The following is an 18282-nucleotide window of genomic DNA, read 5'->3' as shown; positions in this document are numbered from 1 at the left end:
TAAAAAATATATGTCACCGGAAATAACTTTTAATTTACTTTAAGATGTAATTTTCAATTTTTTAAAATAATGAAAGAATGATTAATAATCTCTAGTCAAAGATTAATCAATTTGACTAACAAAAATGAAATTGTGACAACTAAAATGGGACCGAGGAGTATTAGGTTGGCATAATAATATTGACATTTTTAAAAGATAATCAGAAAAAAGCAAGAATTGTGATGGGACTTGTGTGCAAAATTTAGCTGCAACTATATAACCGCAAAATCCAGTAACACTGGCTCCTATTTATCCACAACTCTCGTTTCTGTATAAAATGGAGCGAGTAAGCTAACTGCTTGTATCTATCATTTGTATCTATATATATCTTTCCGTTAATTTGAGAATTCAATCATGGCTTCTCAGATGTCCTCGTACAAGGTACGCTCTCTTGATGCTTCAAGCTTTACAGAACCTTCAAATTCATGTGTATTGTAAAGTGTTTGTGTATGTTACATTATTTTTGTTGCTAATTGAGTTGGTTACCAGTCGTGTTTTTAGTTTTATTGCTGTTAGGAGGTGTTGTGTTTTGTTGCGTAACATGTGTTTGATGAAATGCCAAAAAGAGGTAAGTTCATTCTTGGTAACGGGATGTTTACTGGTTTCCGACAAGCGAGTGAGTGCAGAAGATGCACGGGAGGGAGCGGGGAAACTACTACCTGATCGTATTTTATGAATTAGTTTCATATTTTGATATTAGGACCGCACTAGCACCGGCTTTACCTGGATGAACCTAATACGGATACCATTACTACTCAATTGAGAAACTTGCCAAAATGTAGTTTTGATGCATCTCCATTTGAAACTATTATTCAAGCAAGGCAATGCAACATCTCGTGAAGGTTTATCCTGAGTATAAATAATATGCCTGGAAGCAAATGACAGCTATGAGCAGGGGCAGAGCCACTCACATGCGAGGTGTGCGGTGGCTAACCTGAGGCCTTGCCTTTAAAAAATACTACTACTACTACAATGACTACGACTACTACTAAGACTACTGTACTACACATATCCGAGTGTCAGACTCGAAAAAATTTTAAAATTGGGGACACGGGTACGACACATCACGGGGGCAATGTCCTATTTTTTGGACACGGGTACGAGGACACATCATAATACATTAATAAACAGGCATTGTAAGTAGATACCTTAACCAAGAGTAACTATCAAATCATGATCAAACACAATTTTTTTAAAGAATATTTTAAATTAGGGTCCTATTTTTTGGACACGGGTACGAGAACACATCATAATACATTAATAAACATGCATTGCAAGTAGATACCTTAACCAAAAGTAACTATCAAATTATGATCAAACACAATTTTTAAGGAATATTTCAAATTAGGGATATTCTATGCCTGTTTTTATTTTTGCTTTTATTTTTCTAGTTTGCATTGTATATTCAACTTAAATGTGGTCTTTTAGTTGGCAAAGTGTCCACATGTCAGTCAAAGGATCCGACACAAAACAAGTGTCATGTCCGAGTGTTTAAGTGTCGGTCAGGGGTACGATTACCTAAGCAGAATAGTCGGAGTAACATAGGTTTTGGAAAATATGTTATCTTAAACTTAGATAGTGAACACTTACCACGACGACAATCAAGAACAATCTGCATTATGAAATTGCTGCACAACAGTAGGCAGAAAGTGGGAGTGAACATTAAGTGTATCTGAGTTAGATCCTACTTATTAGCCGGACACTTCACCTTGTAGCATCCCAATCCAAAATAAAAGTTAAGGTCCCGTTACAACTTGTGATTGAAGTAACGACTTGTTAACGAAGAGCAAGGTCCATGTATGACTCGTATCTATGTTCTATTGATTTCATGCTACAAACAAACATAAGTTAGTGTATGTGATTTATGTGTAACTTCAGACACTATATTTATGAATGTACCATAAATCTGTCTATATAAGATTTACTTGCGTTAAGCTTACATACTGAGTTCCCGCATCCATGTCTATTTGGGGTCTTGGGACTCATATCCAAGAATCCTAATCATCCTAAAACTAAGAATCTAACTCTTGGATCCGCACCCGTGTCCGACATCCATACCCAAGTCTAGGTAACATAGATTCATAGAGAACATGTTACAATTTTCCTTTTGAATTCTTAATTTAATCAAGGAAAACAGTATTGCTGTATCTGCTACGTATTTAAATCGACTTCCTAGGATTGGCTCAGATAGATTTGATTCAATGTCACTTTTTGCCCTTTTGAATCTCTAGTTGCAATTATCTGTAATCATTAAATACTGGATTGAAGATCTTTATCTTTCAAGGCATTTAACTTCTCATTACATTCTGCTTGTGAATGGAGGCAGTGGGTTTTGGTATTGATGATGTACAAACCAGCAAATATATACATAAGTTCCAGCTATAAGGACACAACGTTTATTCTCTTCTATTAAAAAGATAATACTTTAATTTCTGGTTGTCTGATGGATTTCCAAAACTACGGTAGTTTTCTATTTAGATTGGAACATCTAGAATACTGTTTATTTAAACCGATATCAATTATGTATCTTTTTTAATTTCTGTTACCATGAGTATCACCTTCATTTTCTCATCTCCTATTCATGTTTTTGTTTGTTCTAGGTTATGTCAATGAGAAGTTTCTCTTCTTTCCGGAACGAAACTTCGGTTTTTATAATTAACTCCCGCAGAAGCTCTTCAGCAAATTTTTTAGCTTTCCTAAATATGACATATTATTCAACGAATTCTGGCAATGACTATCATCCTTCATCAAAGAGGAGATCTCGTGGACCTGTAATGGCAGCCAAAAAGGCATCCAAAGGTCTGTTAATTTATTATACTGAACTGAAAAAAATGAACTCAGCTTTTAACTATATCCAACCACTTAGTTAATTCAAAAGAATTTTTGGGACTACCTCTATGAAAGAGGCATCTCCTTTATAATGTGCCTACTTTTGCGCAGGGGAAAAGCTGGAAGATGGAAAGTACAAGCACACAGTTGACCTGCCTAAGACAAAGTTTGGCATGAGGGCCAACTCTACAACGAGGGAGCCTGAAATTCAAAAATTATGGGAAGAGAATCAGGTGTTTAAAAGACTTTCTGACAGGAATAATGGGGTGAGTTCAGTGTTTGGTATAACATCTTTTTGCACTGTAGCTCTATTTAAACTTGGCTAAGATATTAATATTTCACAGGGGAGTTTTGTACTTCATGATGGTCCTCCTTATGCCAATGGTGATTTGCACATGGGTCATGCCTTAAATAAGATTTTAAAGGATATGATTAATCGTTATAAGGTACGTATCTCCCCCTTAACATGTATTACACATACGTATCTTTCAAGTAAATGTACATGCTCACCTCAGAAAGGTCTAATTTTATAGATAAAGTGCCACATCATATCTTGTTAAATAATCTAAGTGTGCGCAGATGCACCATAGACATAGTCTTTGACTTTGTACTTGAACTAGATTAGTCCCCGGTAGATGCCCGATTATATTATAACTATATTTTATTTGAATTCAAATAAATATTATTTTTTAAAATATATATGTGATATATGTTAATTTTAATTAATATTATAATTTATGAAAAAAGATAATTAATTTGACTTTGGTGTCAAAACTAATTAAGTGATATAAAAAATAGAAAGTATTGTATATATTTTAAAAATACATAACTAATGCTTATTAAAAATATGAAATTAATTAATATGTGCAAATAATATTGAGAATATTAGGAGAATGAGCAATATGGAGAAAGAATTAGTGGAGCATGAGAATTGAAGATGAGAGAGAATTAGTGGAGGATGAGAGAGAATTAGTGAAGTAAGACAGAATTATATAATCATTAAAAGTAGAGATTAACGAGGAATTGACGCATAAAATGCTGATGTCATCCATTTAATTGGAGGTTGACACATAAGCTTTGATAACATCAGCCGTCTTTTGTTTAGTATAGAGAAAGATGTATGAGACTTACTAGATTCAATCTACTGATATGATTATGTTTCTTCTATAATCTATAGGTGATCTAATAAAACCTAGAGCCTTTTGCAATACCAAACTTCATGTCAACCTATCCTACGGACAATCATGAGGCGTAATATCTGAATTTACCATTACTTTCTTCTTCCTTACCTTTATGTAATCTTGAACTTGACTTGCAAAAAATAATTTTAGTATTTTACCCTCACCAGTTTTTGACAACTTATAAGTTACATTTTTTTTTTAAAGTTTAAATAGTAAAAACATGAGGTTTATGCGTGCATGTCACCTTTTGATTACTAATAGAAATGTTACTACCCTTTCTAGTTTATTTGTAATATTAAAAAGTACTCACATATAATGCACGAGCTTCTTAACTTGGTTCCAGTTACCCCTTAGTATTATTTAGACGCAGTCAATCCTATGAGAGACCCAACCTTCCAATGTCTTGTTTGTGTTACAGCTTCTTCAGAACTTTAAGGTTCATTATGTGCCTGGTTGGGATTGCCACGGACTACCAATCGAATTAAAAGGTAAATATCAGTTCTCCAGGTAATCTGGTCGTGTTTATTATGTAGTCCTTTATATTGCTTGTTACAATTAGCAGGAGTCAGTTGAACTAGACCATGAAGAGCTTTGAATCAATATCAGCGAAATATGCTCATCTGGGCATGTAAGCTTTGTGAGTTTGAGGTCTGAATAGTTTAAGATTATAATTTATCTATGCGAAACTGTATTCTTAGGTGCTGTTAATTGAACTTGACATACTAAGATATACTAGGATTTCATGACATTACATGTCACTCTGAAGTATAAGACATCATTTTTTTTGGCAATATTTTCTGCATGACATTACATGTTGCTCTGAAGTTTAAGTTGTCATCTTTCTTTTGGCAATATTTTCTGGTAACTGAACAGCAGCTTAGTAAATGCTTATCTTTGCATGAAATCATTTATAGGTGTGGCTGTAACTCTTTTCATCCCATGGTAGTGGCACGCTTGCAAGACTTTTGATTTATTTTAAATATTTAATTATGCTAGGAAGAGGTTGTAAAATTGAAGTAAAATAGTGTTTACATGCATTAAATCACATTACAGATTGGTGTTAACCCAGCTACAAAAAAATAGAGAACATAGGGTGAGAAGAAACTATATGTTCTACAGAATGCACTACCCCTCATTTTCTAAAACCCAACTCATTTCACTTACCAGGCAAAAAAGAAAGTGATGTATCACATTTTTTTTATGGAAAATCTTCCAGAAGGATTAATAGGCATCCTCTGATCATTGATGAACCTATTTCAACCATGAAAGGACGGTAATCCACCAACTCGAGTCATATTTTACAGCATTGGACGACTGCAAATTATCCATTCTTTATAGGAATTGATGCATAATTATGATCTATCCTTCGCATGCTTGGTGCTGGAAACTCTTTATATGCTTGTGGCGTATGTTAAGATCTGATTTAATCAGCAAATAAATTAAAAGCACTTCCCCTCCATTACTTTTCGAAACAAAAGAATCAGCCACACCTATAGTGCAAAAGGCTAATACTTAAATAGTTATGTTAGCCAAATTAGCCATACTGGCTGCACCACTAAATTACGTGACTGTTAATTGAAAAGAAGCTTCATTTATAAGATGGAGTATAGAAAAGAATAGTCATCAGCACAAAACAACCATGCTCTCTGGATATCTATATTTTCCACAATTTCCATACTTTAGAGAAGCTATTGAACAATGTTGTTGGTCTGCACTATGACATTACTGAATTATTGGGGCAATTCCCCCTGCCTTCAACTATACTAGTGCTGCAGTCACTGGACCAAGAAGCTAGAAAGGCACTGACACCATTGAAGTTGAGAGCGAAGGCCGCTAAGTTTGCTAAAACAACTGTGAAGGCACAGATGTCATCATTTAAGGTTACCCCTAATACGCATCTTACCAATTCAATTAATTTTATATTGTTCTGAGACATCTATTGAAAATTTTACACCCCCCACAAGATATAGACTAACTTTGCCATGAATTTATCATCCAAGGGGTATGTGTGTGTGTGTGTGTGTTGTGTGTATATATATTTATATATATATATATATATATGTGTGTGTGTAAGTGTTAAATATTTTGATGTGCCAATAATTAGCGATCACATTTCAGACACACTTATTTAGAAAATGCAACTAAATGTTAAGTGGTTTCTTTTAGAGATATATCTAGATGTAAGGTGTTAATGCCGACTATTTGCAGAGATATGGAGTATGGGCAGACTGGGATCATCCTTACCTAACACTTGACCCAGAATATGAAGCTGCTCAGGTAGTATATCCTATTTTACAGAGTTCGTCTTTCATGTTTAAGGAATATAGTCAATATAGGTCATAAAATGACTAATATAAGCCATATATTTATAGGCTTCTGTTACTTTTTTCTTTCTTTATTTCAATTAACGTATTTCAGTTCCTTCTGCCATTTTTTTTATTCAGTAACATGTCTCAGAAACACTGATCTGTCTACTTGCACGTGACATCTTGTATCACTTCTTATTAGGAAGTTATCTACATCATCCTCGTGTTTAATTAATCTTAATTTGCTGATTTTTTATATTTGTATTGCATTGACTAGATTGAAGTCTTTGGCGAGATGGTCTTTCAAGGGTATATATTTAGAGGCAGAAAGCCAGTCCACTGGAGTCCTTCTTCAAGAACTGCTCTTGCAGAGGCCGAGTTGGAGGTATATTAAATATCTTATATGCCATTACAGGGAATTTTTGGCAGATCATCTCAAATTCAGGATTTTCCAAATGACGAACTTTACTGTCTAACTCTATGTCTATGTTAAATCAAAAGATAAGATTTAATAATTCTAGTAATCATCAGTTTGTTTATCGAAGTCAGATGAAAACATTTATCTGACAATGAGGTGTAAAGTTTTGAGTCTGCTATAGTGCTATGTTATTGCAGAATCTTCAAGGGGTAGCTGGATTTCATCTAGGCTAAATTCTTTTCTAGCTTTGGTCTGCTTGAACTCTCTTAAAAATAAGTTTAACAGGAGGACCTTGAATGTAATAAGCTTGAATATAAAAGAAATAAGTTTCAAATCTAATATCCTATGACATGTTGTGTATTTCATTCATTTAAAGAGACACGAGTTGGCACTGGGGAGTAAATTCCTAGTATCCCTACATTGATATGACCCCGAATTTGTAGTTTCTTTCAGTATTTTAATCCATTAAATAGAATAATTATGAGTAACAAACAAATAGACTTTTTCTGTTCAATAGCTCATGACATGATGTGTATAACATTTATTTAAATAGATATAAGTTGTATGAGGAGAGTAATATTCTAGTATTCCGTTGTATATGTTTCTTTTCCCTACATTGATATGACACCGAGTTCATATATTCATTCAGAGTTTACATAAATGAAACTTTTTGCTTTCATATCGGAGGTTGGGTTTTGGGGTGCTGAAGTGAAATCACTCTTCAAAAGATCTTTATATAGCTTATCTTGGTAACTGCATCGTACTTATGTTCCAGTGATCTCTGCAGAAACTCATCTGTTGGTTCTATACACATCATGAGAATCACTGTTGATTACTTTGGCTGAAGGTAGTAATTAGTTGATCCCGGGAAATAATAAGGATGCATTTCATGGTGTCATTTTTTTTTGTTCTTACAGAAAGCAATTAATGAGCCCGTGAAAAGAAAAAAGGATCCTGTGGGTTTGGTTTTGCTGTTTATCTCCATTCTATTTTTTTTTTTGTCTTGGAGGGGGAGATTTTTCATAATGAAGGGGAAGATGAGCACTTCTTTTTGTCTTACAATGTAAAAATAAAATAGACCAAGAACCTTCACACATGTCATCCCTTAGCGCCTTACTTCTCTCGGACTGCTGGCCTCTATTATCTTATTTGTTCCACCTCCACTTCAATGTTACTATACGTCTATATCACCTCAAGGATTCATTGTAATCCTTTTCTCTCTTGTTTTCTTTTCTTACTTGCTTTGTAATTCAAACTGCAGTATCCCGAGGGACACATTTCAAAGAGCATGTATTCGAATTTTAAAGTACTCAGTGCTCCAAATTCAGGCAGATTGCTCGAACTTTTTCCCAATTTGTTTTTGGCTATTTGGACCACAACACCCTGGACTATCCCGGCCAATGCTGGTAAGAACTAAATTATGTATAATTGCAGAAATGTTGTGGTAAATTAAAAAAATTCCAGTTACCCTAGTGCAATGTAGTTGGCTGTAAGTATGTAACCCAATCTCCACCCTTAGACTCTGATCCTATCTTTTTCTAAACAATATTCTCTGTTCGCAATAGAGATTTTAGAAAATGATCAGTACATATTTTGCTATTGCTTCTGGTAGTTTCATGACAAAGCTGCTAAAGTTTGACGGTCATTTATAAAGAAACATAATTACTGGAAGATATATGAAACATGTAAAACTGGAGACACACTTAATAATGAAAAGAGATTAGGAAGATGCTTAAGAAGGTACTGTTGGTGTATTGATGCTAGTCATATCTGGTAGTGAGTTATGACTGTTTATTGAGCTAAATCTTTATTGTGGGTGTGGTATAAGTTGTGGAGTGACCTTTAAGCAATAACCCTATCAATTTTTGGGCAGGATGGGGTAAAATATAATCGTATCTTGGTTAATGTTTTTTTAGATTTCGTCCTGCATCCGAGGCCTATGTTTTACGGTCTTGTGCAATGTATATTATTGGAAGTCAAAGTTATTACTATTAAGATTTAACCCAAACAAATTAAGCATGAGGTTTTCTACTTTATTCTTATTCCATCTCCTATCCCAGCACATGTTCATGAGTGTAGGCACAATCATATTTCATTGTACTTGTGCCTCTTCTGCAATTTTACAGCATCACATGACAGGACAAATTCTATAAATAGATCTCTCTTGATCCCACATGGTTGATGGTTTTGTAGCATAATATTGGTGTTTTGCTATGTTGGCTCAGTCTTATTTCCTGAAACTTTTTCGCTGCCTAATTGATGTTTCTTAAGTAGACTTGAACCTTTTTTTTTAATGAAATTCCTCTGATAAATGATAAACCAAGCAGTTGGAACCACACCTATGTTCTACATGACCAAAACTCCTACTGTCCTAGTCCCCCCCCTCATCCCCTATAGGAAAGATGGCAATCTCAAATTTTAACAGTTTGGTTGACAAGTCTCTAGATTTAACATGCAATGGAAGTGGTTGTATAATTATGCCATGCTTGGAAATAAGGAAAATTAACTAGGATTCTGAATGTGCTGGTTATTATCTCTGTAGCATTCTTCAAAGTAACATGTAACTGTTGTACATGTACAAAGTCTTTCGGATTTGCTTGCGCAGTACAACACATTGTTTTACTATTTTTCATTCTGTTCCACAGCTGTCGCAGTCAATGCTAAACTAAAATATGCTGTTGTCGAAATGCATAGACCCTTGGCAGATGTTTCTACATCTTCTGCAGACGGAAAGAAGAGGGTTGGGAATTTCTTAAAAGAGCAGGAGAACTCCTTTCTTATAGTAGCAGAGGACCTTGTGTCAACACTGGAAGCAAAATGGGGAGTGGAACTTGTTATCAAAAAACTATTATTGGGATCAGATCTTGAAAATTGCAGGTTATGTGAAAGATATAACTTTTACTTTCGTGACGTGCTCCGTAAATGTCACATTTTTTGACTTGGATACAATACTCATGTGTTTCAATTATATGTGACAAAGCGTCAAAGATATTAATGTGATCTCTTTGAACCTTGCTCTTTGGCTGCTTCAGGTATCATCACCCAATAGAAAACAGAGAATGCCCTGTTGTCATTGGTGGAGATTACATTACAACCGAGTCAGGAACTGGGCTTGTCCACACAGCCCCTGGTCATGGACAGGAAGATTACGTGACAGGATTAAAATACGGTCTTCCTGTTATTTCTCCTGTAGATGATGATGGAAAGTTTACGGAAGAAGCAGGGAATTTTATTGGTTTAGATGTACTTGGGGATGGTAATGCCGCTGTTATTGAATACCTTGATAAACAGTCATCGATTATCATGGTAGAGCCATATAGTAAGTTGTGATCTCATTTCGCAGTTATATTGATTATGCTATGGAACATGGAAAAGTATTAAATTCAGTGCCAGGACTAATTTCTATTTTCCAATGCAGGGCACAAATATCCATATGATTGGCGAACTAAAAAGCCTACTATATTTAGGGCGACTGAACAGTGGTTTGCTTCTGTAGAAGGATTCAGAAAAGCTGCCATGGATGCAATAAGCCAAGTAAAATGGACTCCATCTCAGGTATCAGTGCGGCTAGTGTGTAATTATACATTTTTCCTATCAGCCCTTCCATAGTCATAATCTTGGTAATCTAAACTGCAAGTCATTCTGCTAAAATAGAGGTAAATATTATATGAACTTCGTTCCATTTGATATATTTAATCTTGTTGTTCCATTATCGTTTTTCTTTTAAACAAGGAGCTGTATACTGGTCTTAAGAAAAGGAGAACTTTATCTAAAACTTTTAGATAGAATGTTATATTTTAATTTTTGTAAAAGCCTCTCCACAAGCAGGCAAGCATGCGACAAATGATCATCACGTCATGCTAATTCAATCCTGTTTCCCTTTTCCCTCTTTGGTTACAATCCACAGATTATGGGTTCAATGTTTGACATAAATAGTGCCATAGTTATGTTTCACCGTTCTGTAGATCCAATCCATATCCAGTTCTTGACTTGATTGGAACTTAAAGTATAGTGACAATTTATTAAATGCAATTTAAATTTTCCATATGAGCTAGGCTTTGCTCGGCTATATGTAATCTCCGATTATAAGAACTTTTAAAGTAACTGGAGAAATTAATATTATATTGGGAATGTCAAGTTTGTTGTTACTTGTTCGGTCTGGGTAAGTACCAGAACAAATCAAGTCTGGGGAATGTAGGATGTCAGGGAGGTTTTAATGAAGGAAGTTGTATTGAATTGATGATTGTTATGAACCTGACTCATTACCTGAAATTGCCACCTCTAGTTTATGGTGCAAATTGTACTATTGTTATTGTCATATTAAATAGACTTAACTTCCATCTTCTGAGATAACTGAAATGAATTAGGTTTTGTAAATCTGTAACATTGCTTGCTATTCTTTTTCCTCTACTTTCTAAAATTGGTTGACATATCAATCTTAATTGTACATCAAGGTTCGATAATACGTTTTTGCAGAATACCTCTGTTTCTATGCAGCTAATTGCATTTGAACAAATATTTGTTTGATTTATAAGCTGCGGAAGATATTGTACACTATTGTTGCTAGCTCTGTATTCTCAATGCCTTCTAGGCTAAGTGCTTATCCGAGCTACTGTCTAGATCTCACACATGTGAATTGTGAAAATAGTTATAATGCAACCAGAAACCAATAGCAGACAAATTTTAATAATTTTTAGCTTCATTATTGTCGTTCCAAGGTCCAACTCTAAAAAAAGGAAACTCACAAGTGAGTTTGTATTGTATAATTTAGAGGTGATTGTCACTGTATGGAATTTTATCCCTGAGCTGGTGTACGGATGTGTGATTAAGCAGTTGCCCTCATCATTACAATCATTATCAGTATCCATACCTATCATATACCCCTCATCTTACAATTGCGTTCCCACATTCTCCTGGTTGCATTTGTATTTGAGAAAACTATGATCTTTTGCCAGGCGGAGAATAGAATATCTGCGATGGCTTCTGGCCGCTCTGACTGGTGTATATCAAGGCAAAGGACATGGGGTGTTCCGATTCCAGTCTTCTATCATGTTGAAACAAAGGAACCGCTAATGAATGCAGAGACTATTAGTCACATTAAGTGTAAGGACATTTTAGTGCGCAAACAGTTGATAATTGTTGGTTTTATTTTGCTTGAGATTCTTAATGTTCAAGTAAATATGAGTTTTGTTTTCATTAGCTTTTTTATTTTGACTATTTTATGTTCAATGCATTTTTCTATGTTGAGAGAATATCCCCTCACTAAACGTCAGAGACTAGAAAATTCAAAGGTTCTATTGAAATATGGAAGCTCTATGCTTTTATGTATTTTGGCAGCTATAATATCCCAAAAGGGCAGTGATGCATGGTGGTACATGTCAGTGGAGGAACTGCTTCCTGATAAATACCGTGGTAATGCATCAGAGTATGAGAAAGGGACCGATACAATGGATGTTTGGTTTGACTCAGGTAGTAAAGTTCTACAGCTTGTTTTGGTGACCCACCAGTTATATTTATATCACACTAATAGTTCATCTATTCTGTCGTATAAAACCGCCGAATGTGTTCTAGCTCTCAGTCTCTCTTAATAATGCTCCACAATAACTAATTTCTGCTATATACTGGGGTGTGTTCAGGTTCTTCTTGGGCTGCTGTGTTAAATAAAAGAGAGGGACTAGGTTATCCTGCAGATCTTTATCTCGAAGGTACTGATCAGCATCGTGGGTGGTTTCAGAGCTCATTGTTGACAAGTGTTGCTACTAAAGGTAGATATATAATTCTATCATCCTGTGGTATATGATATATGTGTCTATTTCTGTTACAGTTCTATTACATTTGCAAGTAAGTTATTAAATTTTGAGTGATGTAGAACAAGATTAAGATAGTGGTCTACGAGACTCGGGACATATAAATTAACAGCTTTCGAATATTCAATAATTTGTAAACTTTGAAATTTGATTTATAATGAGTAGTACAAAAGTTTTTGTAAGAATCCTTTGACTTGGAAGCTAACTGATAACCAAATGAAAATAAAACTAATCCTTATCTGTATCTGATACCACATTTAATCAGAAGAAACCAACTCCTTTTATGACTTTATTATCGTAGATCCAGAATTTTCCTAATAATCTCCCTACCCAATAGGCCAATATAATTAACACAGTAACCAAATATGGATAATTTTACATGCAAGGGATAATTCGTATACATTTAATGTTTACGAAAATAATTTATTAGTTCCTTAGTTCGCATCATAGAGTGAGAGGTTGGTAATTACATGATGACGCAGAGAGAAAAATTCTTTTTATTGGCACCAACACCTATCCAATCAAGAAAGCTCTAAAAAGGGTGAAGTAATAAAACAGTTAATTGATCCGATATATTCCTTGCTTTCCTAGAATAAAAAGACTCATTTTGAGGTCATTTACTCGTGCCACTGGTCACTCTCAATCGAAAACTATCACACTTTCTTGCTGCCAGATCATGAACCAGACCAATGGGTATCATGCTTTATGAACACCAATTATACAGAGCTAAAACTCTAAACAAGGCCTCGACACATGCTCGGCAAAGAAAACAACGTCATCCTTTCGCAAAAGCGGTGTCTAGCTAACTCCAACTCCTGCTAACACTACATAACACTTGTTTCAATACGGTTACCCTCCACCACAACCATTAGTTTATGAACATTTCTTGTGAGGCTGTCGGAGTATAGCATTTCATATTTGGTCTTCTACTGTCCGATGTGCAATGACTTTACGATTGTATATTTAATGAACCTTAACCAACAAATATTTATAACAAAAATATTAGCCGACAACGACCTGCCTGAAGTATATTCACCTTACTGCAGAAGATATCTTCAGCAGAAGCCATCTTTTTAGATGCCTTCTATCTGCATAATTATTTTACCTCCTCCATCTCCCGGCCTGAAAATGAAAATTGTGCTGAAATTTTAGTGCTAAGAGCACATGACATCTGGCCACCTCGAAGAAAAATGAAGAGGGTGTTGGGTATTCTTCTGGATAATCTCATTGTACTAATAATCTGAGATTGTCTGATGTTAATAATTTTAAAACAATTGTTGAAGGATATATATATCTGACAATTAGCCGACTTAATTAAAAATGGGGTAATTAATAATATAAGTATCATAAAATATGTGCTGACTATATTTAAATTGTGAGGTATTAAAATTAATAATATTATTATTTTGCAGGAAAGGCTCCCTATAATGGTGTTATCACCCATGGATTTGTATTGGATGAGAGAGGGTTGAAAATGAGTAAATCTTTGGGAAATGTTGTCGACCCAATTACTGTGATTGAGGGAGGAAAGAATTCGGGGGTCAGTCACAGATCTACTACGTTTTCAACGGTTTATATATCAAGTCCATTATGTTTATGCTTCTTTTTTATGGCAGGAAGCACCTTCCTATGGAGCTGATGTGCTGAGACTTTGGGTATCAAGTGTAGACTATACTGGTGATGTGATGATTGGACCTCAAGTACTACGTCAGATGTCTGACATATATAGAAAGCTGAGAGGAACTTTGCGCTTTCTTTTGGCGAATTTACATGATTGGGAAGTATGTTCTAACTTTGTAAAAGAAATTGTTTGCGATGATCGACTAATGAAAGTCATTTTGATAACTTTGACTATTCTTTTTATAAAGCTTCATATTGGAGGACCTATTTTATGGAATGTCTGAGGCCTCTTGGCTATTCTTTTTCTCTGGTGCTAGATTCATACGTGCTAAAAAAATTAAATTCTTATCCCTCTAATCAACTATTTCCCAGATGCAAATATATTCTTATTGCAATAATTCTCTTAACTGATTTGTCTACATATATATGGCCGGAATATTTAACAACCAATTTCACAGTCAGATATGCATATTTTTTTTTTGCAGACTGATTATGCTGTTCCGTATTGTGATCTCCCTGCAATAGATCAGCATGCTTTATTTCAGCTGGAAAACATTGTGAAGAACATTAAAGAGAGTTACGAAAATTACCAATTTTTCAAAATATTTCAGGTAACTTCTTTTGGGTTCTTTTGAATTTGAGGTTTCAGTAAGTTGAGTCATTGTTGGAGCTGGCATTAGTCAACATGTATTTGTTGATAAAGCTTTCTTCAATATAATCCTCATAATCTTCATCATCGGCAGCAGCGTGACCTTTTCTCGAAAAACTTAGGCGGGCTAACATGAACTACATTTGCATACTACGTAAATAAGTCTACCCCCTTGGCTTGGTTTATAGGTCAGCAGTTAGTCCCTTATCTCTGAGATCTTTGCGATTAACTTCAACCAAGTCCCCGAATGGCCGAATATTTGAAAATTTTGAGAATGGTAATCAGAGGAGGGAAAATGGCTAAAATTATATTGAATGAGTTTGTATATATGTAATATGTGGGTCAATGATTGCTACTCTGTGTGACTGTCAGGTATGCATACTGACCTGACTTTATTTTCTCTTTCACCTTGTTTCAGACCATCCAGCGGTTTGTGATTGTTGATCTCTCAAATTTCTACTTTGATGTTGCTAAAGATCGACTTTATGTTGGGTAAATAATTTATCGTTCTGTGTGTTAAATTCATATTTGTACACAGATAAACTTATATGTTCTGATGCAATTAGTAAAACTTAAAACCTAGTAGCAATAACTGCAAAAAGAAAATGCAAAATTTCGTATGGATTTATAATGGTATGCAGTAGTAATAATTTCGAAACACATCATAATGTCACTAATACTACGTAGCTATTCCCCAAAATATATATACAATGTCTTTGTATGCAGAGTATACTTCTTTTTCTTTTACTGGTCATTGACAAGCTAAGTGCGCCAATTTACTATGTTCCAGGGGCACTGCAAGTTTCACAAGGAGAAGTTGTCAGACAGTCCTTTCAGAGCATCTACTTTCCATTGCAAGGGTGATTGCTCCAATACTGCCTCATTTGGCTGAGGATGTCTGGCAACACCTTCCTTTTCAATATGCTACCAAAGATGGTGACATCGCCAAATTTGTTTTCGAGTCGAGATGGCCAGACCTAAATGATACATGGCTTGGCTTTCCTGTGAAAGAAGTTGAATTTTGGGGGAAAATTCTAGAGGTAGGGCATGGTTGAATATTTTCTGTCTTAATCTTAAACTAACAAACTTCTTTACAGGTTGATTTTGGTTGTACATATTTCTTAAGTAACAAATTGTTATTTTATATATGAGCCACAGGATTTTTTATTGAGTGTCTAGTAGCACCATACATATCTAGGAGGATTTCGACTATAAATTCTTAAATTTTGGACGGAACCTTTGTGGGTCTTAAAAATGGTCTTTATATAGATGTATTAACAAAGAGTCTATCATTTTGATATATTTTTTTTTTTCTAAATATGGGATTCTCTCACTCTCGTTTAATTCTGGTTTATGAGATGGGCAGACTTCCATAGTTCCATTTTTTTGCTGATTGCAACCATTGTCATGATTTTGTCTTAAATGCATGCAACCTCTCCATAGATTCTTTTTGTTAGGCCCCTTTATCACCTATCTTTCATGTTCATAGCCTTCCATTTTATCTGATAATTATCAAGTATGTTCCTATAGTTAGCTGCAAAACTCAAATTCTTATACTTTACAATTGAAATGATGTTCACCAGCTGAGGACTGAGGTGAACAGAACCCTGGAAGCTGCTCGTACTGGAAAGTTGATTGGATCTAGTTTAGAAGCAAAGGTCTATCTTCATGCATCTGATGAAAGTCTGGCTGTGAAATTGAATGAAATGTGTGAAAATAAGAATGATGCAGACACACTGTACCGCATATTCATTACATCTCAGGTATGCTTAGATTAAACCTTGCTCCAGTTGTACAATGTTTTTGATTTTAATGCATCTTGACATTTACTTTGTTTGGCTATAAGTTTGTCTATGTGATTAATTCCTTATGTTAGGCTGTGGACATGTTGGAGCATCATTACATGTCCACTGCCCTTGGGTATAGGATTCAATTGGTAATTTGTTTTAGATTTTTGATCTATAACAAGTATGAATTGTCTATATCCCCTTGCTTCATATACCATTTGTTGGCAATATTATTTTGATCCGATATTGAGTACTACATGTAATACTGTTACTACTTACCACGAAGTAGGCATTACTTGAACAAGGTCTAAATTGTTGTATTGTCTGTTTCACATGTCTCTATTAATATCATATGCGAAGCGTAATCTAAATAGTATCTGTAGTCGTTATTGTAGAGTTTTTCCTTATGTTATAGCTTTACATCTTTATGTTGCTATGATTCTCTTTATCATTGTCTATACAAAGTAATTGCTTAAAAATATACGGTCAAACTGTAAAAGCATGCACCTGAGTTGTGATCTTCAGGTAGAGATCCTTTCATCTTTGGACAATGCACCGATGGAGAATATCCCCTACACCGGAGAGTATCTAACAGAAGGAGATAACAAGATCTGGATTGGTGTCTCACGTGCCGAGGGATTAAAATGTGAAAGATGCTGGAATTTCTCATCTCAAGTTGGTTCTTTTGCCGAACACCCAACACTTTGCAGCAGATGTTTCAGTGCTATTGATGGTCAATTAACACCTACTTTAGCAGCAGCGGTCTGAACTTCCAAAAGAAAAAAAGGTTCCGTCAAAGCTAAAATTAGTTCACAAGAAGGGGAAGTGTTGGGGGGGGGGGGGGGGGGGGGGGGGTAAATGACAATATTTCTAGTTGATTTTTTTCCCTTAAATTTTGCGACACTATACATAATTTGTAATATATGTATATGTGGTATATATAATTGAAGGAAAATTTATTGAATTATAATGAATAAATGAGCTCTTATAATTTTATTTCCCTTTGATTTGCCATATATTTTTTTTACCGAGAAAAGTGCACTATGTGTGCCTGAACTTTGACCTATATAGCACTTGCAATAATGTAGTTTCAAATCCTACACATGTGGTATTGCACTGTCGAATTTTATGCAGTGAGCGTCCCACCGTCAGATTAACACTGACACCGTGAGATCACATGTCAACGGTGGGTTAGATTTATCTGATACAATCCACGTGTATATGGACATGGCAACACATTTCCGACCGAAAGAATCGGTCGGTTATATACCTCATTTTGGACCGATACGTCATTCCCGACTTTAAAGGGACCGACGTGGTTGGTCGGTCGGTGGTCGGAAATGACCTCAAAACCGACCGATTTTGCTTATTTTCGACCGATTTTGGCGGTCGGAAATACCCGCTTATCTTGTAGTGGAACCCAAATAGTACTGATTTTTACTTCCAATAGGTCAGCCAAAGCTAAAGTCCGTGATAGCTTGCACTACTTCTTCCCCTTAACGCAGTTGCATACGTACTCACACAGACCCACATTTGGCAGGAATCCGAATATTAACATATATAAAAAGTAAATTTGGTTGGAGAAAAGTTATAAGATAAGATATTACTGTATAAAACTCAACATTCTTCCCCCATTACGTGAATGG

At 35.1% G+C, this 18282-nt stretch overlaps 1 protein-coding gene across 1 annotated transcript; it reads left to right on the top strand.

Annotated features, from left to right (window-relative positions):
- Nucleotides 1-206: 206 nt before the first annotated feature.
- Nucleotides 207-17469, top strand: LOC108204395 (isoleucine--tRNA ligase, chloroplastic/mitochondrial). Its single transcript, XM_017373799.2, has 22 exons — nt 207-420; nt 2640-2838; nt 2980-3134; nt 3213-3314; nt 4468-4537; nt 5817-5929; nt 6258-6326; nt 6633-6740; nt 8035-8179; nt 9419-9650; nt 9806-10092; nt 10192-10328; nt 11729-11876; nt 12111-12242; nt 12410-12538; nt 13993-14120; nt 14197-14361; nt 14686-14811; nt 15268-15341; nt 15640-15889; nt 16433-16612; nt 17162-17469. The coding sequence occupies exons 1-22, from the start codon at nt 394-396 to the stop codon at nt 17402-17404; spliced, it is 3219 nt and encodes a 1072-aa protein (XP_017229288.1). The 5' UTR covers nt 207-393; the 3' UTR covers nt 17405-17469.
- Nucleotides 17470-18282: the final 813 nt, after the last annotated feature.

Source organism: Daucus carota, chromosome 1 (genome assembly GCF_001625215.2).
Source record: "Daucus carota subsp. sativus chromosome 1, DH1 v3.0, whole genome shotgun sequence".
Taxonomy (NCBI): domain Eukaryota; kingdom Viridiplantae; phylum Streptophyta; class Magnoliopsida; order Apiales; family Apiaceae; genus Daucus; species Daucus carota.
This window is presented reverse-complemented; position numbering and strand designations above follow the sequence as displayed.

Coding starts and splice junctions, on each gene's coding strand:
- LOC108204395 (XM_017373799.2), top strand. CDS start 394: ATGGCTTCTCAGATGTCCTCGTACAAG. Junction 9,651..9,805: donor TCAGATCTTGAAAATTGCAG/GTTATGTGAAAG, acceptor TGGCTGCTTCAG/GTATCATCACCCAATAGAAA. Junction 14,812..15,267: donor AATTTTTCAAAATATTTCAG/GTAACTTCTTTT, acceptor ACCTTGTTTCAG/ACCATCCAGCGGTTTGTGAT.